Source organism: Agelaius tricolor, unplaced genomic scaffold (genome assembly GCF_023055355.1).
Source record: "Agelaius tricolor isolate 1412-34295 unplaced genomic scaffold, bAgeTri1.0.p SCAF_1, whole genome shotgun sequence".
NCBI classification, from domain to species: Eukaryota; Metazoa; Chordata; class Aves; order Passeriformes; family Icteridae; genus Agelaius; species Agelaius tricolor.
In genome coordinates, this window is record NW_027269261.1 from 45587743 (window position 1) to 45613391 (window position 25649).

Here is a 25649-nt window from a genome sequence, read left to right on the forward strand (position 1 = left end):
CCTCAGAGGTTATCTGCAGATGCACATCTGCAGAACACAGCACACTTCATCACACAGGAGGGAAACAGAGCTTCACCCACCTTTTGGACATAAGGGAGCAGCAGAGACACCATAGTGTCTGTTATCTTCTCTGCAGCTCCAAGAGCTGACACAATGGTGGAAGCATAAAACACAAGGAGAACTCTCAGTTGAGCTGAGTTGCCAGGACACTCTGAAAAGACCTGGATCACAGAAAAAAATTGGTTGTTCAGACATCAGGGCAAGTGGACATGCACATATGGCTTCTCTCAAACCACCAAAATCTTAGAACTCCAGCCTGCAAGCTCCAGCAGCTCCTGCTGGCACAACTGAAGTCATCTCCTCTCACAGCAGCAACCCTCACCAGAGGTTACTGCTCCTCCTCACAGACAGAAATGGGTGCCAATGTGGTTAATCAGAGTAAGGCAGCCAAAATCACTTGTGATCCTGGTGTACTGCTCAAGACTCAGAGCTGGACAGCCAAGAAGCTAAATGGTGTTATGTTTAACACCTCTTTCTACACCTGTGAATGTTACTGTGTCCGCTTTGCTTAGTTTGACAGCAATTGCATCCCAGTTCTCTAAATAACTGGATCTGTCATACATCTTACCCTTCTGAGACTACAGAACTAGCCCTCTATTTGACATTAACTGAAAAAAACAAAAAAAAAATTGCCCACCTTCTAACATTCTCAATTTCAAATTCTCATTAATATTTGAAAATGTGTATTTAAAACACCCATGACAACCCCCAGAAGAGACATGGAAATTCAGAGCACAGTTAAAAGACTAATGGCAGGAATGAGTTTATGGAAGAAATTAAGACAATTAAGTACCCTGAGGCAACACAGTAAATAATACAGTATGGCTAAATTGTTTTGTCATGGCTCATTGGTTCTCAGTCACTTCCCTATAAGAACTTCTGACAGACTGTCATCTTCACAAGTTATAATAAAAGAAGTCCTCATACTGTTTACTGATGAATGAGTTCAAAATACTAAGAAATAGCACATTACTATAAAAACCCAGGAAGACAAAGTGACAGCAAACAATGCTCTAGAATAAATGAACAACCTTCACAGATTTTGCCACCAGCCTGCAGATGAAATCCATGAAATCCAGGTCTTTGTAGCAGTGTGTAATGACAGTACCCCTTGCCAGAGGGACTCCAGGTTTCTTTACACGGTGGAAAAAAAGTAAAGTTAGAACACTCAGAGTAAAGTGAAGCACAAAAAGTAAAAATTACTATAATCTCTAAATTAATCCTACTGATCAGTTAACACCATTGAAACTGAAATATGTAATGGATTGCTACACACTGCTTTAGAATGTCTTGTGTCTACATTAAGACAGATGATGAAGAGAATTATATTTAAACTACATGTGAATAAACCTAAATTTTAGTAATTGATGTATCTTCCTAGCAGTAGCAAATACTTACACCTTAAGTGTGCTTTAACTTAGCCAAAACAAAGAGTAATTACAGTCAAAGCTTTTTAATATCAACTTCACCTTTAAAGAATGATAGCAGCAATAACATGTGGGCATCCAGGCTCCACTCCTGTAATTAAACCTTTCAGTACAGTTCTAAAACTAACCACATAAATTGGTGGACCATATTCATAAGCAGAGTAGAAGTGTCAAGATATTATTAAAAAAAGTCCCTCAAGGTCCTTCTATCTCGCATCTGTTAAGTACTTTACCCGTATTGGATCCATCCAATGCCATTTATGAGTTGGGCTTTTTATATCTAAAAGTTGAATAACTCTCACAAATAGATTAGTCTCATGATATGGCAGAACACAACCGATCAAACTGTCTTGATTGTAGAGATGAATGTGAAATCTAAGGAAAAGAACATACATATGTAGTTTAAAAGTATCTGGAAGCCAAAAAGGAAAAAAGACCCCTCCACATTCTTCTCAGAACACCTTGTTTACTTGCTTTTAAGCAAGACCTGACATGGTTGTCAGACTGACTCAGATCTATGGTCCACCTACAGTCCAGAAACTCAAGGTGGCCTGTATGTGCTAGAAGAAAAAACAGTGCAAGCATATATTTTCCCCTCACTATCAGCAATTTTAGGTCCCTGTACAACAACAATTTCTTCTGCACAGGCTTCAAGAGTAAATCAGATGTTACAAAAATCTAGTAGGAATCTCTCAGTAAATATATGCATAGAACAAATGTGACTCAGAGAAGTATGTTTCAGGAAAATCACACACTCTTTCATGATAAGAAGTACTGCACTTTCTGCATTTGGATAGATTAATTTATATAAATAAATATAACATCACAAAATACTTCATTGTTTTTTTCTTCACACCTTCTTACAAAACCTTGAAATAAGAATAGTTAAGGTTCATGGTTTGTCTTAACATTGAAACTTTGCTATTTTACAAAGCCCACTTCTAAAAACACAATATAGAAGTGCCTCTCTGTGTGCTCTGTAAGATCCCTAGGGCTGGGCAACTTTGGTGAAATTGCTTTTATACAGAATATCATGACAGATCAAAATAATCACAGAAATTTATCAAAAGACAAAAATCTAATTAGCAAAGAAGAGCATCTGGCCCCATAAGGACTAAGTCTAAATGCACATCATTAACATTCTATCCTATTTTCAGAAAGCTGAAGTAAAATTATTCAAAATTTTTCTCACTGGGGAGAAATAAATCTTGCATTTCTAGCCTTATCTACTGACATGTAGGATATTCAGTGGATTACCTCTGAATCAGCCATTCAAGGCACTTCTGGGCTGGCTTAAGCATGAAGTAGGGGGACAGGTGAATGAGGAACAATGAAATACTCTTATCCAGCTGCTGATTTACTGCTTTAGTCTGAACACTGCGTTCAAGGCCTTTGGATGTGGAACTAAACAAACTGGACTGGAACTCTTCAAATGAAGGATCAATGCCCATCAGCTCTTCTAAGCCAGTGCACCCTGTGGGGGAAAAAAAAATTAATGGGAAGAATGCTTTTAACACAATAGTTTTTGTTCTCCAGTCCTACCCATTTACTTCCCCACTGGCTTATCCAACTTTTCTGCTATACTGGTACATGTCATCCTCACCAAGCAAACCAAAACAAAGAGTAAAGAGGGCTAAGATCAAAACCTTTGATATACTTGGAACTATTTCTGAACTGACAAAGAAAAAGAACATTAACAACTATCAGCAGAGTGCTCTTGCAGCAGTGAAGGCCAGCAGGCTGACGGAGGGGGGAACTGCCCCTTCCATTTGTGAGCTGCAGCTGGAGCCCTGTGTGCAATTTGAAGATCATCAGTAGAAGAAAAAACATTTCTGGATGTGAGTTCAGCAGAGGAATGCTGACATGGTCTAGGGGCTGGAAAACAACATAAAAGGGAAAGGAGGAACTGTTCAGCCTGGAGAAGAAGGAGTCAAATGGAAATCTTTCTGCTGTCTGCAGCTACTTAACAGGATATGGTGTTGGTTATCAAGGAGATGGAGCCACTCTTCTCAGAGATGCACAGTGGAAGGATGGGAGGACTACAGATGCAAGCTGAACACAGGAAACTCAAACTCAATGATGTATGGATTTTATTTTTTCTAACAGTGGAATGATCAAATACTGGATCATAGATGCAATATTGGATGAGAGACCATAAAACTCCATCTTCAAACTCAGCCAAGCAGTTCTAGAGTAACTATTTAAGAAACCAAACAAACACACTGTGCTGCATCAAAGATAGAGATCTACAATCCTGTTACTTAAAACGGAAACACGATATCAATCTGCCTGGTTTTAGAAAACAGCTTTCTTATTCAAGAGTATCACATGCCTGGATAAAAATTTATACAAAAATGGAAAGAGATAGAGCATAAAGAGTTTGAAGTGTGCCAACACGGCAAAGGCTACTGCCACTTCACATTATTTGTGACCATAACGTTACCCAAGAGCAGAGCATCAGCAAGTTTTCATGAAACAAGAATTCATGTCAGAAGGCACATTGGGAGATTTCCAGTCCCAGGCTCTGCTCAAAGCAGGGTTAAAAGGGTCTCCAAAATTGGACTAGGTTGCTCAGGGCATTATTCTGTCAAAGTTTTCAAAAAAGTCACTTTTTTTCTTTTCTCAACCACAATCGCCCCAGACAATCCTGTTAAATGCTTGACTGTCCTCACAATGAAAAAGCTTTTCCTTCTATCCAGTTTTAACTCCTATTTTTCCAACTTATTCCCACTGTCTCCTGTCCTCCAGCCATGCATGCCTGGTGCATCTTCTGGGAATATCGTCAAAGGCAATGGCTGGCTCCATGAGACACATCCAAAGCCTTCTCTTCTACAGACGGACTGAGACCAGAGATATTCCTCTCATCAACTTTCCCTTATTGGGCAAATTCTTCAGTCCTTGAGCATCCTGGTGATCCCTGACTCTTCCCCACCACCTTACCCTCAATTGCCTAGAAACATGCTCGTAGAGGAACTGGTTTTCCCGAGGACTGGAGTGATGCTGACCAGCCGGTAGCTTCTTCAACTACTCTTTTGGCCTTTTTTGAATACGGGTTTGCCTCTCCTATTCATCTTCCTCCATCTGTTTTTTTGGAGTGTTTTTAAAACCAGTGGCATCTAAGCAGCCAAACTCACCGATGGCAAAAAACGTGTCCCTGTCAATAGTCGCGGCTTCCTTGCAGGTGAAGAGCAGCGATGCCACCTCGCTGCGGTCCAGGAGGCTGGGATCGGTCTGGGGAAGCGCCAGCCGCTTCAGCTGCTCCGCCAGGGACGTCATGGCTCTGAGTATCGGGAAAGGAACCTCCGGAGAAAACTGGGGGGAGAAAAACACAGCAGGCCCGCCGATGGAGCAGCCGCATGCAACCAGCCGCCTCTCCCGGCCCCGGCGCGGCCCCGCTGCCGCTCGGCCGCGCACGTGTGGCCGGCCCGTCCGGGGAGGAAGGGGACAGAGCCCGGCGGTGACACGCGTCCCTGTCCCTGTACCTATCCCGATCCCGGCCCCGGTCCCCGCCACCGACCTGGCTCCCGCCGGGCCCACGTGGGCTGCGCGCGCCGCTCACCCGGAAGTGGCTGCTCCCGAGGCTCGGGAAGTTCCCGCCCCGGCGGTGAGGGACGGGCCCGGGCACGGCCCCGGCCGGCGAGCGGCCCGGCGGTAAAGGGGCTGCAGCCGCCGGGCGAGAGCTGCGAGATGGCCCCCTGTCCAGCCGGCCGTGGTACCCTGGCCTGTGTCAGGAGTAGTGCGGCCAGAAGGACCAGGGAAAGGATCAGATCCTGTGTCCAGCTCTGTGCCCTGCAGTGCATGAGGCGCTGGAGCGAATCCAGAGAATGGCTACAGAGCTGGTGAAGGGTCTGGTGCACAAGTCCTGTGAGGAGCAGCTGAGGGAGCTGGAGGTGTTTAGCCTGGAGAAAAGGAGGCTCAGGGGGACGTTGTCCTAGACGGTATCCAGGGAGGAGTTGGCCTCTGCTCCAAGAAACAAGTGGCAGGACTAGAGGAAATGGCTTCAAGGTTTGCTGTTTTAGTTTGGATATTTAGAAACATTGTTTCACCATGGGGGTGGTCAGGCATTGGAACTGAAGGGAAGTGATGGAGTCACCCTCCCCGAGGCAGTTAGAATACATGTGAATGTCGGATTTAGGGACATGGTTTAGTGGTGGGCTTGGCAGTGCTGGGATAGTGGTTGGACACAATGAGCCTAGAGGTCTTTTCCAACCCAAATGATTCTATGATTCAGCTGAGTGTGCGCCACCTGCGGGAGGCCATGCCGGCGTGTGGCTGGTGTCCGTGAGGAAAGCAGCTGTTGTGGCCATGGAGGATGGTGTCACCCATCCAGGCAGGTGCCTCGCAGGGCAGTGTCCCGTGGAGGGATCACCCAGGTGCGGGGCAGGCCCAGCAGGGATCACCCAGGTGTGGGGCAGGCCCAGCCTTTTCTCCTGGCAGCAACCAGTCCAGGCACCAGCCAGGGTGGGAAGGCAGCCGCAGTGGAGAGATGGAAACACCTCAGTGTGCCAGGGCTGCTGCTGGCTTTGTGCTGAGCCCAGCGAGGCAACAGCCTGGGCTGGGAGTGGGGATCCACCAAACATCTCTTCACAGTGAAGAGTAACATTTTATTTAAACGGTATGCTCTGTCTCACCCCTCGAAAACGTACGGTTTATTCCAAGCCTGTGATCCTCCCCTGCAGTGTCATGTATCTGTAATCCCATTGGCCCAAGTCCTATTCCGCGCCCACTTTGAATCTCCCTGTTAAGCTGTGTGGGGGAGACCAGGCTCTCTCTTAGCCTTATTTCTCCCTCTCTCCCCCTCCCTCACTTCTCCCTCAGAAACCATGCAGCTCCCGGGGGTAGGATCCCCAATAAACCCTCATCTCATTAGCGTCCTCAGAAGCCGTGTGGAGTCTCCTGCCTGCTGCTGCTATCAGCGAACATGCAGCTTAGGGGGCTCCCCGGAGACTATCCGGGAACCAACAAACCAACAGCAACAAGAGATGGAACAACGAGAACAACCAGAGTTGTTCCACTTTAAGATTTTTCCGTATCTGGAGTGAGTGAAGTTAGGGAAAGTGCAGGACTCCCATGAGCAGAAGGTACTGAAAGCTGCAGTGATTTGTGTGGGCTGGATCGTAGCTGCAGAACCAGAGAACGATACAGACTGGAATAGTCCTCCGATTCAGCCCCAGAGCAGGGCCAGCTTAGAGCATTTTGCTCATGGTTTTGCCCAATTGTGTTTGGAATATCTCCAAGGGTAGAAACTCCATGGCTTCACTGAGCCTCTCATCCGAAATTTGGTTAACCTCAGATTAAAAATAAATTTCTGATATTAAAACCTGTGATGTCTCTCCCATCAGTTTGCATTCAAGATTGCATGGATCTGGACCTGGAAGTTGGTGCATAAAGCCATAAAGGGAACATGGCTTGTGACAAAACCAAGAAAACCCTGGCAAAAAAATCAGAAATAAAATTTATCCCAACTGATGTCAGCAGATGGACAAAATGATGCCAAAGATAACAATTCCAGCACCAGTTCTGTAAAACTATTTCCACATATTGTTGGAAAGCTTCATAGCTATGACAGAAATAACAGATTTGTTTGTAAGACTGCTGTATTTGGCAATCATTTAACATGCAGTAGAAATATGAAATGCTGATAAAAGTCTGGGATTTTTTTAAATAAATCTCTGCAGAGATTTATTTAAATGCCTAATTTTATCCATTGTGAGTGTCCCCAGATTTCAACATTTTGTTATTCCTCTCTGATTTTATTTTGCTTGGGTTAAACCCTTGTAGGTGTGGCAGCAGAGGGAGGAAATGCAGCTGGACGTCCAACTCTGTGCCTGATGATATTTACCAGTGCCTTCTTAGAGAGTGTGTGTTAACTCTGTATCACGTTCCTTCTGACACAGTATGATCTGGATGTAATCACAGCAATTGCTGAGCTGGTAAGAGCTGCTACCACTGCAGTTACAACAGTGTCAGAGTGTTTGGAGGATATAACTGGTTTAACAGGAATTGATATTATTTTTCTGATGGTTCTAACACTTGAGATTCTGATCACTGAGCAAAGGGGCTGGCTGGGAGTGGTGCAAACCAAAAGGCCAGTTTTACTGCACATTTTCACATTCCCTGTGGCTTCTGTGTATCCTTTTCTTTCATGAAACTTTCAAATGACTTTACTTTTAGCATAACTTAAAACGTCCAGAAATATGCATATTTCCATGCCTAAAAATGCCAAACATATTGCAAGGGGCAGAATGTTGGTTCTAAAACAAGAAAACTAGTCTTGTTTGTTGTGTTCAGCAACAGGCTTCATTATTTAAATACTCTAGCCAGAAAGATAAACTGGAAGTTGTAAAAGCTGGAAAGCGTTCAGGTTCTGTTTTTTCCCATGGAGAGATGCAAGACAAAAGTTTTATACCTTTCTGCTTTCTATTCCATCCTTGTTTGGTTTCAGAGGAAAGCTGGGATTTCCCTTGGAAGTTAATTGGAGGAACAGAGACACCTTTTACAGAGAGAAAAATATTTGTTCTTGATTTGATTATAAACAATGTTTTGTGGAAAAATATTAGCTCAGAATGTCTATTAGGAAATATGCTTAGTTGGCATTGTAATTATTCAGTGTTGAAGCTGAGCCTCATGGAGACTTGCTCCATGCTAGACTCTGAAGGGTGCTTTTTTGAACTGACATCCAAACCCATTTCAAGTAGTCTATTTTCTCATGACATAGATGGTCTGTGTAGGTGAAATTCTGATAGCCACACTGCAGCTGAGATCACCGCTGCTGATGGCTGCTATTAAACTACAGGCACACAGTTTGTGGTGATTGGGAGTGGGGCTGTGGCAGAGCCTCATCCCCAATGGGCCCCAGCTGTGAGAAGCAGGTGAGCAGCATTGAAGGCAATGAGCCATGGAGTGCCCAGGGGCACTGACCAACCACCAAAGGGAACAGAGAGCACACAGATGCAATGCATCAACATGAGGGTATAAAAGGTTGGGCTAAATAACAAGAAGAGCAGATGCAGCCTTCTGAAGTGATATGATGGTGTTCTGTATGGGCAGCAACTTGAAGCTGTCTGATGTGGTAAGATGTTACTCTGTTTGGGCAAAAGCATAAAGCCTTCTGAAATGGTGTGGGGATACTCTGTGTATTGTGGCCATCTCAACTGTGACGTTAAATTGCATTTGAAAGAATATATTGCCTGTTAAAGTTCTTAGGGTCTTAGAATATAAACTGTCATATGCTAATTTTTAATTGGGATAAAGGTAATCTGTTTCAAGCATTTTCTGCATGTTATTCACTTGTAAGCATTGGTGTGTTTGAAAAGGTTTGATTGAGAAAGGTAAGTGCTATGAAATTTTAAGTGTCCTTTGCTTTTGTAAAAGTACCACCACTAAGTTTGTGGTATTTCTGGAGAAAATATAATGCATATCTTTATATAGTTAGAGGTCTAGTCTTTATATTCTTGTTTTTTCCAACTCAGCTCATCAGCTGTGCATTGAGCAGAGCTTCATCTACCTTGATAAGTAATGCACCCAGCAGGAGGGGATTTGTAGAATGAAGTGGTGCTGAGGAACCCTCATCACACTATATGCATTTCAGAAGTTTTATGCAGGTCTGATCAAAACCCTGTGAGCTGCACTCTTGGAATGCATCTTTCTGATCTGGCTTCATTTGTAAGCAAGAGGTGGGAGGAATTTCATGTAGAGAGAAAAAAGGATTCTCTTCTGATTAAAAAAAAAAAAAAAGAAGGGACTGTTCAGTAGTGTTCAATTGTAATATGTTAGAATGAATGTGAAGGAATTGAGTGCTACCTATTCAGTGTTTGCATACCAAATTACACAGTAACAAATTACAGTGCTTATATTAAATGCTCTTAAGCGTTCTCAAATTGTTATTAATTTACTAATATGCGACTTCTTTTTTCCTTCTTGCACCACCTTCTGTAATCTTGTGAGCCACCGTGATAAGCAATTCTGAAGGAGAGAGAAGAAAGCCACCTTCCCTGTGCTTCCTATCACTTGCTAATAATCTTGGTATGTTGCCTGACATTTCCCCATGCTATTTCTAATTCTGGTGTTTAAAGTACCATCTGATTGCAGCATAATGAAGTAACATTAAAACCTTTCTAGGATATACAAAGATTGTCACTTTTCCAGAGTGTATGAAGTTCTTTAATGTTTTAAGCAAAAGTAAGTTAACAAATCTGTGTGTTTAATGTGGATTTGTGGCTGCTAACTGAACTGTAAACCAATCTGTGTTTCAGAGTAGTTGCTTGAACATCTTGTTCACCCAAGGTAATCTTGTTGTCAAGGAATATATTGTGTTTTGCTGTTGGTTTTAGGAGCCATGCTGAAGTTTTGTAGTTTGGGAGACTGCTACTCTGAGCTAATCCATGTCCTTTGTTCTTAATTGATGTATGTATATGCTTCCTATTAGAACATTATCATTTATAAGGACACACCTGTCTGAATTTATAGAGTTACTGTGATTATCAGGAAGAACCGTGCTTTATTGTGTTCTTTAGGTTGCATTAATATATTTTTCTCTACTGTCAGTTCTTTCTGTACCCTATGACAACACAGCAATCACCTTTCACTGGTGGGCATTGTGAAATGATGAGGCAGTACCTTTCTGCAGGGCACATGTTGATAAGGCCTTGAGGTCATTATTCCCTTGGCTAGGCTTTTGCTATAAGCAAAGAGATGGGAGCTGTTTTGCCCTATAGCAATGCACGGATCTAAAATGAGGGAGTTAAGATTTCTTTTCCCTTTCTGCTTTCTCCCATAAGGGCTTGATCTTTTTATGCTTGCATCAGTGAAACTCAGGAGTAATTCTGATGAGGTCAGTGAAGCTGTATGAGTGTACAGCTGGACTACCTAGAGGCAGACACAATCAAGCATAATTCATAGAATCACTGAATGGTTTGAGTTGGAAGGGGCCTTATAGATCATCTAGTTCCAACCTCCCCACCATGGGCAGGGACACCTTTCACTAAACCAGGTTACTCAGAGCCACATCCAACTTGGGCCTTTAACACTGCCAAGGTTGAGGCATTTACCACTTCTCTGGGGAGCCTGTCCCAGTGCCTCACCACCCTCACATTAAAGAGTTTCTTCCCAACATCTAATATAAAGCCACTTTCTTTCAGTTTGTAGCCATTCCCTGTGTCCTGTCACTACAGCTCTTGACAAGGAGCCCCTCTCCTCCTTCCCTGTATACTCCCTCAGATAGTGAATAGTTACTGTTACATCTTCACACAACCTTCTCTCCTCCAGGGTGAACAGCACCAACTCTCTCAGCCTGTGTTCATAGAATAGGTGCTTCAATCCTGTTACCAACTTTGTGGCCCCCTCTGGATTTTGTGGTCCCAGCAGTTCCATGTTCTTATGTTGGGAGCACCAGAGCTGGATGCAGCACTCCAGGTGGGGGTCTCACAAGTGCAGACTAGAAGGGCAGAATCCCCTTCCTTGCCATGCTGCTCTGGATGCAGCCTGGGATTCTTTTGGCTTATTGGACTGTGAGCACACATTGCTTGATTGTGTTGAGTTTTTTGTCAACTGTCACCACTCATTGGTGGTTGAGGTTATAGAGAGTTGCAATTCTCACTGCTGGATCAGGCTGAAGGGAGAATGATTCTTGAGTTGAGCTGAAGGACTGGAAGAAGTTTCCTTGCTAGGCAATGCATCCAGCACATCATTGACTTACTGACCACTGTGGGAGGCTGTGTCATGTTTTCCTGGATTTCCTTGAAAATCTACTGTTGCTTCCCCCAGCCATAAATTCTCATGTTAAGCTGCATTCCAGATCTAATAATAAATAGAAATTCTTTAGATCGGGTGGTGGAAGCTGTTTTGGGGATCTTACTGTACTCAAGTCTTTCTGATATGGTAATACAGACTAAAGGCTTCTGAATCAAAATTGCTGTAAAGGAAGCTTTTAAATATATATTTTACATAAGGAGAAATAAGCCCAAAATAAGCAAACTAGCTTCAGCTAGACACATGCAGAGAAAGCATTGTCTTGAAAAGAGTAGGCAATAGTAATTTTTGTAAATCCATTTGGGGTAGTCTAGTTTATCCTAAGAGCATTAGGGAGAGTAAGGAAGACAAATGGAGAAGGTAAAGAATGGAAGAAAAAAAGCTGTTCTTTCAGTGCAGAGCTGCTTGATGAATAGTGACTTTTTTGTTTGTGTAAATAAGGCAGCTAGAAAGTTGGATTACAGAGACTGCATAATAGTTGCAATGAAAAGTAGGAAAAATGTCTCTCATGATTGCTGTGAATGTATAGTCCTTTGTCATGCTCTGATGTTTCTTAGCCTGGGGAGTACAATACTGGAGTGTATAAATTAACTGTTTTTATGAAAAGGTGCCTGTGCCAGGAAATCTGCTGAGAGAGTAGGTGTTATAGATCTGCTGTGTGGTAGTTGTGAGTCACATTGTTTAATGCATTGGGAGAACTTGGAAGTTGGAGTGTAGCAATGTGGCCATTGGGGACTTGGGTGTAATGAACAATAATGACAGTAGCGTGTACTAGACATGTCTCATTGTTCATAGCAGGGCTGTCAACAGGAGGAGAGACAATAAACTGAAGGATGGCAGGAGGAAGAAGTGATCAATAGGGGACATGCTTAACACTTTCCTTACTGCAGTGTATATCTTGCTATCACCTCCTTCAGTTGCCTGTTAATCACAGGTGTTGGCACAGCAGCAGATCTCACTCACCCATTCCTGAGTTGTTCAAACTTCTATTTGCTTGTCAGCCAGCCACTTTTTGTGTCTTTTTAAAAATGTTATGATGAATCACAGCTCTTTCCCTGAAGAAGAAATAGTGTTGTTCCTATCTGGATGCACTAAATACAGATTCCAGCCTTTTTCCCAGGCTGGCCACTGAAGTCTGTGTTGCTTTCATTTCTTCATTTGTCCCAGCCACTGCCAGTCTATGGGCCTTTTCTGCAACTGGTGAATACATGATTTAAACTACGGTGAGCTCACAAATTTATATGACAGTTCCTGAAAACAGGTATGGTCTGCATTCAGTAGCACAATAAAAAATATTTATTTGCTGATTTTGCAGTTATATTCAGTTACATATTTGGTTTATCCACATTCTAAAGTTTAATTATTTTACGTATTTTTTGTGTAGGAATGAGTTATGTGTTCATGTAATGCCTGGCACAGTGGCACTGTAAACACTGCAAGAAACAGAACATTTTTTAATGTTTGTGTATGTATATGTGTGTACATATATGAGAGATATTAATACTGTTATATTTTAAGAATATTAAAGAGTTAGTGCATTCTCATGATACTGAGTCACATAGAGTATCTTCAGTCACAAAAATACCCCAATTTTTTCTGTGTTTCAGTGCCATTTGAAAAAATGGCTTTTGTATTTGCTTTCATTGTGGATTGGAAACTGTTCATGCTCTTATGTATTGTGGGGATTCTTGGAGGGGAAAAAACCCCTGTTTTTAGAAGAAATAGTGTGTTAGATGAGGGTATGTATCTGAGTTTTACTAATAAGCCTATATCTCCAGATTTACTGATTACTAGAGGCATCATGATTTCAGATTTAAAATAGTGGCCCTGCTGTTTCTGTGCCTTGCATGAAGTAGTCTTGACAACTGGCAGCGTTCTAGATAACTGCTAACAGCTCTTACTGACAAGTGTATGTCAGTGGTTTCTCTGCTGTGTCTCTCACTCTCTGACACTCTGCCTGCACTGTCCATATTGGGAACTTAGGGGAGTTCTCTGTAGGGAAACTACTTGAGAGAGAACTTGGAGACCCTGTGACGTCAGAGGCAATTCCTTGGATACACAGAGATGAAGGAACTATTTCTACACAATGCTCGACAGGCACATAGTGTAGGGCCAGGAAGGCAGCCTGGCCTTGAACATGTAGTGGAGGGGAGTGTGGAGCACTGAGCATTAGGTGCTTCTGATGCTGATACTAATGATGACCAATTTAATGAAAAGTCTAGTCTGTGGCAATGTAACACATTTAATGACTCTTGTGTGAACTGCAGACAGATCTGAGATGCAAAACATGATGTTATTTCTTGAGCAGATGCTGTAAGGGTTATGCAGCTGCTGGGCTGCATTAGAAGCCTTTAGTGCTTTTCTTGATGTTGTGTATGAATTGTCTTCCAATTCAGAACCCATTTAAAATAACTTAATTGTGCTATAACTAATTATAAATAAGGTATAAATTATCTTAAAAAAATCAAGATCACAATTTAATTCATGGTGGGTTGTGCCAGAGTTAAGTTTTCCAAGCTGTTTTGCATGTATCAGAATGCAGACTTTATTTGCATAGTCACAAAATTTTTTCCCAGAAATTGTGCTTTTAGTGTACTACATAAGGCGTGCTCAACGCCATTGTGATTTTTCTTCTTTGTTCAGTGAATGTCTGTTGCACTCAGTTGGTGCATGTTCCTAAATATATAATTTATGGTTTTCTGCTCTGGTCATCACAGTATTTGTACTTGTCTTCAAGTATTCCAAATTTATCTGGTATTTGATTTTCACACACTTCCTTATACATCACAGTATTAGTATTATTCCTGGAAATAAGTCTCTAGAAAGAAAACTGAGGGACTTGGTCCAAACTGTATATACTTCCATTTCCCTATACAGTGCATAGTTTTAGGATAATGAATGCTGTTTGTATGGAATTTGTCTTTTTTTTTATGTGCTTTACGGAGTACAGTTGCATACTGCACTTTTCCCCACTGAGTAAGCCTGATGGTTTGAACCTTTAGGCCCATCAGAATTGTAAGTTTTCCTGGTATTTCCATCATGCACTGTTTTAAGCATTCTCTCCTGCAACTGGAAGTGCAGTGACTCTCCTAACTCCCACTACTGGTACTGTCACAGTAAAAAATCAGGCCCTACAAATTTAGAGTCTGAACAGCCTGATCTTCCACAGATCATCTATGTGCCGGGGTTACCAATGAAAGTGGTACAAGAGGAATCACTGAACCATGGGGAACAAATGAAAAAGTGTCATGGTGTTCTAGAAGCACATACATGACAAAATAATTTCCTGTAGAGAAACCTCAAATATATTTGAGTCCATTCATTTGAGTTGCAAAATGAGCTTTCTGCAGAATGTTTTTATCGGGGAAGATGTGTTCAGATTGTATCTACTGAAAAATTAAAGTGGGAGTTTGTATAAATACATGTGGAGCCTTACAGCCTGTAGGGGTAATTCCACCTTTGTTGCTGACTCCACCTCCAGTAACTGTTCATATGAACTGAAAAATTACCTAGAACAGCTTCTGGCTTAGGAAAAAAACCCCACACATGCTGAATTTGGTTCAGCTGTGAAATTCTGGAAGATTACAGGTATTTCAAATTTGACTACAGGACCCAAAAGAGATCTAGACTGCCCTTTAGCCAATTTATTGTAAAAATGAACTAGTTTCAAAGTGAAGAAACATTTAAATGCTTTCCTGTCCTCCTTTGCTTATGCTTAACTGAACTTAGGCAGGGAGAGAGGTTAGCTAGTTAAGAAACAGAGGACTTGTCGACATTCAGAGGGATTGAAAATAGACAAGAACCTTCACCATGAGTAGGTTGTGGCTGGTAGATCTCAAGAGCAGGCCAATACTGGAAAGTGTGTAAAACTGATACTTATTTCTCCTGACGTAAGAATATGTCTGAGGTTGGTGAAAGGGATCATAGCTGAAAGGAAACAATTGTCTTTAAAACCAGAATTGGAAAATTCAGGCCTTGAGCAATGTTCATGCCATGTCTGATGCAAAAGCAGCATTTTCACAGTGCTGGTTCTTAATGCAGCTGAGTGTCAGAGTAAGACTTTGTTGGACAGCATGGAAGGATGACAGTTCTGGAAAACTTGTGCTATCCATAAAGAACATAATTATCCCTGTTTGGCAGTAATTCATGTTGTGCCTAATACTGCTGTATACAAGGATGAATTTGCTGCTTTTATTAATCTCTATCTCTTCTGTGGAATGAATAATAAATAGATAGTATTCCTTTTTGCAAACTGGCCATTTGTTCAACCAGGTTGCCTTCTTGACTGTGTAACTTGAGTATCATTGATGTTAGTGATATTACACTGGTGTATCTGGAAAAAGAAATGAGGGCATTGAGACTGCAACTTGTCAAAGGTCAGTCAGTCAATGTGTACAAATGCTGAGTTTAGAACACAGCAGTGCCTGATGTCCTGTGCCTATAATCTCTACCTCATACCTCAGTGATTTAAAACGTGTGTCCCTTAGATAATTGTTGTCTGGAAGCTAGCTTAGTTGATGGTGTTTGTTTCTAGATAAATAAAGGCATCTTTTCTTTGCACTCCTTGTCTCACACACACCCCTCTCTCATTGTGACCAAAATTATTCCTGAACAATGTGCTGCCATTTTAGATGGCAGTCTCAGTGAAATAATTTAAGGGTCACAGGCTGGCCTACAATGGGATTTTTTAACTGGTTGTATTAATGAATTACAAATCATATCATCAGTTGCAGCTTTCTCATTGCCCTAGTCACACAGGATTTACTTAGTATCTCTGTGTGGTAAAGCTAAGCCAGCATAAAATAGGAACAGAAGCAGTATTCTGGAAACACATGATGTGTGGTTTCTTCAAAAGGTTCGTAACAGGCCATGCTATACCCCTAGTCCTGCCCCTTGCATTCTCGTCACTGAACCATTTTTAAAATCCTGGATCTGTCTCACCATTTTTTCCACTATTACGCCAGCCCTATTTGTAGTTTCCCCACCTGTTACTGTGTGTATTGCTCCATAGCTTCAGTGTGCCAAGACTGACTGCAGCGTGGTATATAAGTTACAATATACTTTTCCCAGTTTTTCCTTTGCCCACTTCTAATCTGTGCAAAGCATCTATCAAAGCTTCTGATTTTATTTAGTCCATGATCCAATCTGTCTTTGTGAGTTGCACCTATCCTGACAAGAACCATTAAATCAAAAAGACATTTGTGAGAGTCTAGCTCAAGGGATATGGGACTGCAGGTGTCATGGTTCCTTATGAATAGAAATGCATCAGAGTGGGAAGTCTGAGGGATCTGATCTTGTGCAGTGGTCCCTGGCAGTGCCATCCTAGAGGGTTTGCCCAGCTATGTTACACCTTTCAGCACTCTCCTTGCAGTTTGTGATTGTTACTATGTATCACAGTACTGCCTAGTGGCTCTGGCAGAGACCAGATGTTGATTGATTCCTACTGCCCTGAGCCCTCTCTGAGAACCAGGGCCATCTGCTGTGCAGGATGCAGGGCTCTAAGCATGGCCCTACAAACAGTGGGAACCATGCCTCCAGGGTATAAGGGACCCTAAATCCCTGCCATTCTAGAATAATGCTGGGCATGTTTGGGTGCAGGCCACACACAGTCAGGAGAGGCGAACACGGAGGGGAAGGATGTGTGATAGGTGAAGCACACTGTAATCATAATTGTTGTGTAGATCCCCCAGGGCTTTGAGACAGACAAAGTCTCTGCTCCTCTGACTTCTTTCCTAGGTGGACATTAGGGGCCAAAGGAAGCATTGCTGATAGTTTCAGAGATGGCAGAGTGCAGCACAATAAGCTCATTTCTCTCAATGAGAGTAATCTGACAAACTAACACTCAGATTTTTGGGAAAATTTTATCTGAATTGATTTGCTCAAGGTCAGATAAGGGCATCTTGAGCTGGCATGGTCACACCACATCTCAGCCCCGTGATTTTCCTTCTGCACAAAGGGTTGGCAAAAGCTGGTGATGTCAGTGCAGTCAGCATTTTCTCCATACCCCTGAAGCCCAAGCTATGCTTTGGTAGTATTTGTTGGTCCCATAAATGTTTCTTGCTACACTTCATCCATGGCTGAATTCCAGGGACAGAGCAAGTAGTCTCTATATATAGCTGATGAAACACTTTGGGGTCTTCTGACAATGACAGTTGTTACTATGAAGCCAGTAGATGAATGTTTTCTGTTCTTTCTTAATTTTTATTTCCAAACCTGTCATTGGAAATAATATACTTTAAAAAAAGGAATTAGCTACTATCTAGTTACTATCACCACATATGACTAGCATGGAAATTTTTCAGAGTCAAAGTTTGTGCCTCTTGGTGCTAAATGTGGGAGGGCTAAATATGCTCAGTGCCCACAGTGCTTTTCCTTAGCTCAGACAAAATTGAGGGTTTTGTTCCCAGATGTATGTCTCTGTTCTCTTCTCTCTTTCTGTTTTTCTTTTTTATGTGTTGGTTTCAAAAACATTAAGTGAATTTAAAATTTATTCATACTACCTTTACAAAATGAATTAAATTCCTTGGTTTTCATCTTACAATATAGTGTATTTTTTACATGGAAGAAGGCAGGTTATATTTATTGTATTGCAAAAAAAAACCAAAACCCAAAACACCTCTAATAAAATATGAATACATTTTATAAAACACCTTAACTTTCTGCTTAGCTTTGTTAGGGAAATTGATGCATAATTTTTAACAGAATCCAACATTTTGGCCCAATCTAAATCATAATTTTCTTAAATAATTCAGATTTTTGTTGGTTAAGCATTAAACTAGTGGATATTTGCTACAAGGAAAAATATATTTTATGTCCAAGTCACAGATATGGCATGCTTTGAAAAGAAAGGGCTTTTTGATCCCTGTTTTAAGATTCTCTTAACAGTTTATACAGAATAATAGTCACTTTGAATTTATTTTCTTTTACCTTTCATTGACTTCTTTCTTGAGAAAGCATCCTACTGTTCTTTTTCACAAAGAAGGAGGCAGTGACTAGGACAAGATGATTACTTAGACTCAATGGCTGATTGAGCTCTCATAAGGTTCTTTTATCTTCCTGTGGCCTTTCTGAGACAGTTTTGGCAGATATGAGCTATTGTGTTCCTACACAGAAGTATTACAGCTGAAAACTGATGGTGACCATTTTGATGTCAATTGATTGTTTCACAGGCAATTATTGAAGTAGAGAAATCTGGCTCATTTCTTATTCTAGATCTCATTAGGTTCAAATAGAAGAATGATCTGGTGAAACACTCTTGCAGTGTTCAGCATTTTTGAACTTTTAATAAAAGTTGTCAGTTTATTCTACAATTCTGTGAGAGGGGAAGTGTAAGAAACGTGTTGAAGGATTGAAAAATCTGAGAAACAGTAAAAATGTGAAGGACAGAGTTCTTGAAAGAATGGTATGATGGCTTTTGACAAGTGTTGAATATAAACTCTGTCAAAACCTTCAGTTTCATTAAGAAGAATGATAGAGATTAATGTCCTTTAGGTAGAAAAGCCTTTTGTTTCTCAAGGAGCTTCATGCAAAGCATACCAGAAGGCTTTCACTTGGGTGGTACTTATGTGAACTCCCAGACCTGCTGCTAGGAAAGATCTGGCCTTTTGGTGTTCCTCATGCATGGGAAGTGATGCCTGCTTGCCACAGTGGGTTTGAAGCACCATTCTCCTGGGTAGGCCCTTACTAGTTTATATGTTAGCATGAACTACAGCTGCACATCTTCTGCCAAATAAAAGACAAAAGTAGTTGACAATTCAGCTCTGCCATCTCTACTCCTGATCTCCCCCTGCCACCTTATTTTTTCTAATCTGTTTGGCAGTCATGAGTATTCTTTTGTCTTGCCTCATTGTAAACAGTCTGTGTCATTTCTGCCTTAAATATACTTGCTGACTTTCAGGTATGTTGCCATGTCAGCTTCAGATTCCCTATTCACATAGTTTGTGTTTCTTTCTTTTTCTCTTTTGGAGACTTTTGTCTATTCTTTCCTGCTCAGGTTACTTATTTCTTTTTTGATTTTATTTTCTTTATTTTAGGCATACATAGTTCATGGCTACGCAACTCTACCAGCTTTATTTGGAATAATCCTAACTTACCTCAGATGTGGGAAGAAGCTTGGTGAAGCAAACTGCTTTATTCATACCACTGTGCTAGGCACAGCTTTCCTATTCTCTTCTTTCCTATTCTCTGAAGTGGAAAGGGAGCAGAAAGAGGCAGCTCCCTTTCCACTTCACATTTGGCTGTCTTTCCACTACAGACCTCCATTCATATGCTTCTCATTACCATCCACACAGTTAGTTTATAAAATTAAATTAAAGTAGTAAACAAAATACCAGATACTACTCCTAAAGCTCCATCTATAAATATCTCCCTTGCCTACTCATGCTGTCTGATTAAGAGACAGTAAGCAGTTAGTTAGAGAACCTAGAACAGGTCAGATTCCATCAAGAGAGGCAGGATTTTTTTAAAAAAATGGGGCTACTCCATTTAGCTTTCTGTTTCATAGGTAAAAAGCCCAATGTTCCCAAAATGCACACTGACAATGTTGAAGCCTCCTATTTTGACATTTTCAGAATTAAAATATTTCAGAATGAAAAATCTTTTTTTGTTCCAAAATGGACTAATATAACATAGACGAAGTAGGTCTTGAGACACTTGATTTTTTTTAATCTCTCCAGCTAGCTGAGAGATACTATGGTTCTGGCTGTTGGTTCCTAGGAACAATGAAGGCATTTTTGTTTTATTTGCTTTGTTATCAAGTGGTGTTTACCTGTGTACAGAGTAAACATAGAAAAATGAACAGTACCTTTGTAGCAGTGGCTAGCTGTATTTTAAGAAAATCCAGTTATTTTATGAAAAACTTAATAACCTTCTTTAATAATTCTAGAAAATTTGGGTAAGATGTCCTTTGATTTCTAGAAATCCAGACATGGGTCTGATTCCAGTCCTAATTCACAGTGTGCTTGGAAACTTTTTCAAAGAAATTCTTTGCCAAAGCACCTCAGCTTTTATTTCATAACTGAGGTGAGCACCCTGGCCCATATTAGAGGGTGAGGATCAAAAAATAAAATGTGGGTTGTAGCTAATGCCTCCCTTTATGAAGCCATCAGTACCTGTAAGGCTCACCTGTACTGCACAGCGGGGACCTGTGCAGAACCATTTCTATCCATGTAGATCCCCAGACACAGCAGTGCCAAGGAAAGGCACAAAGCTGGTTGCAATGGTTCCCCTCTAATGAGGGAGTGCATGGAAGGTCACAGGTTTCATCAGTGCAGGAGAGCTCTTTGCATGGGGGACAGCTTGGGTCACACCATCACAATTTATGTGTGTACTTCTAGGACCTCTCTGCCTTCTTCTTGTATTTCCTTTAGAAACTTCTCCTGTGCTCGATATAGCAAATAAGAAGAAATGGTTTTAGTGACTTTGAAGGCTTGAATTATCATTTAAGTGATTGCAGTTAGACTTGTATTGAATACCAAAGGCGACTACCAAGCTATAAAAATAAACCACACAAGTTGGACCAGCATACATGTTATGTGTACACACATGAATTATGTTGCTTTGTAATTGCTATTTGATCTGGTCTCAGAGTATCCTAAGAGAATGCTTGTTTGTATTTGAGCAAAAAAGGCTAAGCATAGCATTTGCTTTGGTATGTAGATAGAAGTGTAGCAACCTTGAAAGTATTTGCAGTGAGCAGGTGAAGAGCATGTGGTTCTGTCTGGCTGCTTAGATTTGGAATTTCATTTTTAGACTGTTTCTCTCACAGTATGTACATCAGTCTTCAGGAGTTCAGTTTGCTGTTATTGCATGAATTGTTGCAATCCTCTTCTGAATTCCAATTTGCAACCTTGGTGCTGCATTTACCAAGTTTTTTTGAGCTGAGGAGTAGGTATTTTCTGTGCACGTGTGCATATTTTTCTATATTGCTTGGAGTTAAGGGATAGAAAGTGAATTGGAAGAAAACAGAGCTTTAGCTAGCAATATGAAATCGAGGGTATATGCTGTCTAGGTGTAAATTATCCTGGTTATTCATTCCCGTTGGTTTGGAGACCTACTCAGCCTTTAATGAGCACAGTTTTCCCTTACACCTGGTTTCGTAACTTGCGGTTTCCAAAAGCTCAGCTTTGGGTGAGCATTTTCGTTTTCTAGGTGAGGTTGGTATTGTATCCAGTGTGGACACCGCTAGAGAAGATGACCTTGGCTGATGATAGGTGCGGGCACGAATGACAAGCTCCATGAAGAACGTGGTAAACTTGCCAATTCCCAGAAGAAACATTGTTGCCAAAGCAGCTGAAACGAGAGGGCACGGGAGATACCGGACATGCTTGCCAGGATGTTTGATCTCAGCGCTATCCTTTGAGATTTTGCCCTGTGGAACACACGGGCAAATGGCTCCTGCCGCACGCTTGTAAAATTACCGGCTCCGCAGAGCTTTGTATGTGCTTCTTGGTGCCCGCTTTTGGATATACTGAGCGTGGGTTTTGGCGAAAATACATGTGTTGCTTTTTAAAGCTGTGTTTCCATGCTGTCTGGTTAACTCTAGACCCATTTCCACTGGAAAACGTTTCATCACTTGGGTGTCCTTGTTGGGCTGGCTCGTGTAATCCTTAATCTGAAAGTGCCAAGTGGCTCAAGGCGGGACGCGGGCTCAGACTACCGCTGAGCAGTGTCGAACCGCATTAGCAGATCGTAGGCGGCCCTCGGGCAGCAGGAGTAGGTGTCGGTAAGAGAGAAAGAGCCCAAAGCAGAGGCCAGGCAGGTATCAGGCTGGAAGAGCGGGCGGGCGGGCCTTGGGGCCGGGGCGCTGGGCAGCGCTGCCCGCCCGGCGCCCGAGCGCCACGTGACGGCCCGGCGGGGATAATAAGCGGCGGCGCGGAGCCGCGCCGGGCTCCTCCGCAGGGTCAGCCACAGGCACCGACAGCAGCAGCCGGCAGGGACAGGACACAGGGAGGGAGGGAAGGAAGGTCATCACAGGTCAGCGCCTACCTGGCAGTTTCAGCCTCTGCTCTCAGCAAGATTAGTCAATATTCGTTTCCTGTCACCTTGCAAAAAGAAAAAAAGGAAAAAAACAAAAGGAAGAAGGAAAAAAGACACCGATATCTACAACCTCTCAGCAAGTAAACTAAAGTTAAATCGTAGTAGAAGCCAGAGCAGCTGAAGCTGATCCCCGGGCAGCATGAATAGCATGAATCAGATAGAAACAAACATGCAGTACACCTACAACTATGAAGAGGATGAGTACATGACCCAAGAAGAAGAATGGGACAGGGATCTGCTCCTGGACCCAGCATGGGAGAAACAGCAGAGGAAGGTCTGGAAATAATGTGTATCTGTCTGTGTGCTTCTGTGTGGAATGATGCCCTATCTTATTGCCATGCTGTGTCTGGAATTGTCGGGGTTGTACAACCAAGGGACTGCAATAAAATATATTTTATGTTGTATAAACGATTTCTAGAACGTATAGTAGCTATGCCATATTTTTAGTTTAAAGCATTAAATTTTTTAATTCTGAAGTGAAACCTTAAATTGTTATTCATGGGAGCCAGGAGTTTATTTTTGTATTGCACTGCAAATATTATGTCAGTACCTCTAGATTTATGTGTAAGTATTTCAGTAGCTTTCAACTTCACTTCCTGGGTCTTTCCTTTTGGAAAGCAGACTCTGAATTGATGTTTGTGCCTGATTGATTTTCAAAAAAGTAAATTGCAATTGTAGGCAGAGATGAATGAGACTGTTCAAAATAAGTGTGCAGAAAAGTTTGCAATATTTCTGAAAGCAGACTGAGAAGTCACTTCTGAAATTGTGATCTTGCAAGTCAACTCTTATTAGAATTTATTATTTATCTCCATTCTGACTGACTGACCTGACAAGGAAAATATTGCCTAGAAATATATCCAGGCTATATTTGGAAAACTGTATGTCATGATTATTTTCCTATATGCCAGTTCACTGTCTGGGGGAAAAACCCCAACAACATGTCTGTAAACTCCTCAGAATACACAGTTTCAGAAGAAATGCTTTTTGCCTTGTAGGTATAAGAAAACTATTGTGCCACCAAGTACTGCTCATGTTTTATTTTTTAACAGAGGCAGAAATTATGATCCCAGCTGCAGTCATGTCAATGCTTTGTTACTTTAGTAATATTTCCAATATCTAATTTAATGATATTAAGTTTTAAGCAGCACATGGAAAAGAAAGACGAAATAATGCAAAGGATTTATTGCTTTCTAATTTAAAAGGTGATGTTGAAGTCACAGTTGACAGATCTGGGATTAAAAGGTTATCTGCTGGTTACAAGAATGAAAAAAAGGGAGGGAGTGAGAGACAGTGCTCTGGACAATAAGGCTCAATATACATTTTGCCTAGATGAGCAACTTAAGTAGAAGGTGACAATTTAGATCTAATGACAGTCCCACTGTTACAGCTTCTATAAAAGCTATACTGTAAAAGTGTAATTATAGAAGTTAGAGCTGTTAGAATAGTTGAGGCCAGTGAGTTTGCTTTTCCATTAAAATATGTAGAAGCAATATTTTTCTCTCAGATTTAGCTTGTAGCTTCCCTCCTTCTGTTATTTGTAGCTGGTTTTGTTCATTTTCTTACATTCATACCTGTTCAGATCCTGCTCTGTGAGGATAAGGGGAGAAGTTCTGTCCTAAATTGAAGTTCACTTTTCTTGATCTACCAGCTGCTGCAACTCCTAAGGAATAATTAAGTTGTACTCAAAACTGGTGTTTGTATTAATTTGTCACTCTTCAGATGGTGAACTATACTTTCATGTTTTATAATGAGAATGAAAATTATCTTAGTGCTAAAGTGCTTTAGTGATTTGAAACCCCTCAGCTGTAAGGGGTTGTGTTACATCTGATAAGGATTCAATTGTCCATTATTTCAGAGAAGGCTGTTTTCAAAAGAAAATGGGCAGGTTACTAGATGCTAATGCACTCTAATGCAGATAAATGTTAAAAAGTAAAGGGAGTTTGGATTAGGTAGACATTCTTACAAGTCTCTTGATTTTTACAGGAAAGCAGGGAACAATTAAACTGCATTGAAAATTTTATGTTTCCATTCCTCTGAACAAGCAATACTTCAGCAGAAAGTCAAATTTCCACACTGTCAAATGAAAGCAGACTCTGCTTTGCTTCCATGGAGAATGTGGTTTTGCTACTTAATGTTGCCAATTCCCAGGGTTTAGTTTTAATATTAATGTGATGCCATATTCAAATAAAATTTACAAGAGGGGATCCTTATTCTTCATCTTGGAAAGAAATCTGAATTTATTATTACATGAAAAGTAAGTACTCGCATGATAAAGGGCCTGATCAACTTTGTGGAATGTCAAGGCTTCTATCTTTTCCTAATCTTTGCTCAGACAGTTGCAGAAAGTGCTTTAGTTTCCTTATTCATTAGGGGAAGACTGCAAGTACATGAGCACAGATCTTTGTTCTAATTGGTAATACAATATTCAGAAGTGATCTTGGTGGAGCCCTGGCAGTTGGCAGCATATATTTTCTATGAGATGGTCTTGGAACAAACCAAAAATAAATGCCATTGTTTCTATTGTGGGCTGCCCTCTCCAGACTTGCCATTTCAGTGATATGCCTGGTATGAAATCTGTCAACAGATGCTGGTAACACATGATGACGTCCATAGGATTACAATGGAGGAGACGCCTAATTATAACCATAGTTCGTAGAATATTATGGTCTGCTGTAATCCAGGCTCCTTGGTGGTTGCAGATGTCCAAAAATATATGAAGAACACTATAGGAAGGAAAGCTGTGTTGTAGTTCAGCACTATCTCTCTGAATGTGAACAACAATTTCAATGACTTAGTTGAGGTAACAGCCTCAAGCCTGTGTCAGCTCAGGATATCAAAAAAATGCAACAATTTGACCATTTTTGCATTAGACGCTCTTGGCAAAAATTTAAATGTCATTGGGCACTTCAGACAGCAACTTTAAAGAAAGTAAAAATTACATTTTGGGTAGAAATGCTGTCTACTGCAGAAAATAGAGAACCATGGGCTTTGTGTCTTTTGAATATATAGATATGTACCATGAAATAGAAGACTTCTCAAGTCTGCTCCTTGACCCACTACATTTCCACTGCCCATGTGTGCTAAAACAGCAGCTGAAAGATCTATGGAAGTGGCCCCTTGTTTCTTCAGTACTGTACCACACAAAAATAAATAAGTATTGGAAATTAGAAAGCCTGGCCAGAGAGGGTGGGATTTTCTTCATTCTGCTCTGTAACCCTAGACAAGGTCAACTCACCTCTGACCTCAGTTTTCTCATTGGTAGAAAGAGGATGCCAGTGACATTTCTAAGAACTGGTAGAAGTGGTTTGTTCTATGGTCTGTCAGACTAGAGATCAGATGTCTTTTAGTCCCTACCGTGCTGGACTGGAGTGGAAG

General features: G+C 41.3%; 2 protein-coding genes across 10 annotated transcripts in view; one reads left to right on the forward strand and one right to left on the reverse strand.

Annotated features, from left to right (window-relative positions):
- The window catches only part of HEATR1 (HEAT repeat containing 1), a 35942-nt gene extending 30874 nt beyond the window's left edge, over window positions 1-5068 (reverse strand). Inside the window, exons 1-6 of the mRNA XM_071432414.1 lie at window positions 5005-5068; window positions 4622-4799; window positions 2745-2961; window positions 1721-1862; window positions 1092-1193; window positions 81-221 (exon numbers count right to left, since the gene is read on the reverse strand). Coding sequence (XP_071288515.1) covers window positions 81-221; window positions 1092-1193; window positions 1721-1862; window positions 2745-2961; window positions 4622-4763 — 744 coding nt within the window. The 5' untranslated portion in view covers window positions 4764-4799; window positions 5005-5068. The remainder of the gene's footprint in view (window positions 1-80; window positions 222-1091; window positions 1194-1720; window positions 1863-2744; window positions 2962-4621; window positions 4800-5004) is intronic.
- Window positions 5069-7687: 2619 nt separating this feature from the next.
- The window catches only part of ACTN2 (actinin alpha 2), an 81543-nt gene continuing 63581 nt past the window's right edge, over window positions 7688-25649 (forward strand). For 6 of the 9 annotated variants that reach the window (XM_071432469.1, XM_071432476.1, XM_071432495.1 and 3 more), the window contains exon 1: window positions 22102-22548. In XM_071432469.1, coding sequence (XP_071288570.1) covers window positions 22414-22548 — 135 coding nt within the window. In that variant the 5' untranslated portion in view covers window positions 22102-22413. Of the gene's footprint in view, window positions 9513-12403; window positions 12499-22101; window positions 22549-25649 lie in introns of those variants that run through there. The other 3 variants (XM_071432505.1, XM_071432515.1, XM_071432484.1) reach the window with 3 other exon arrangements.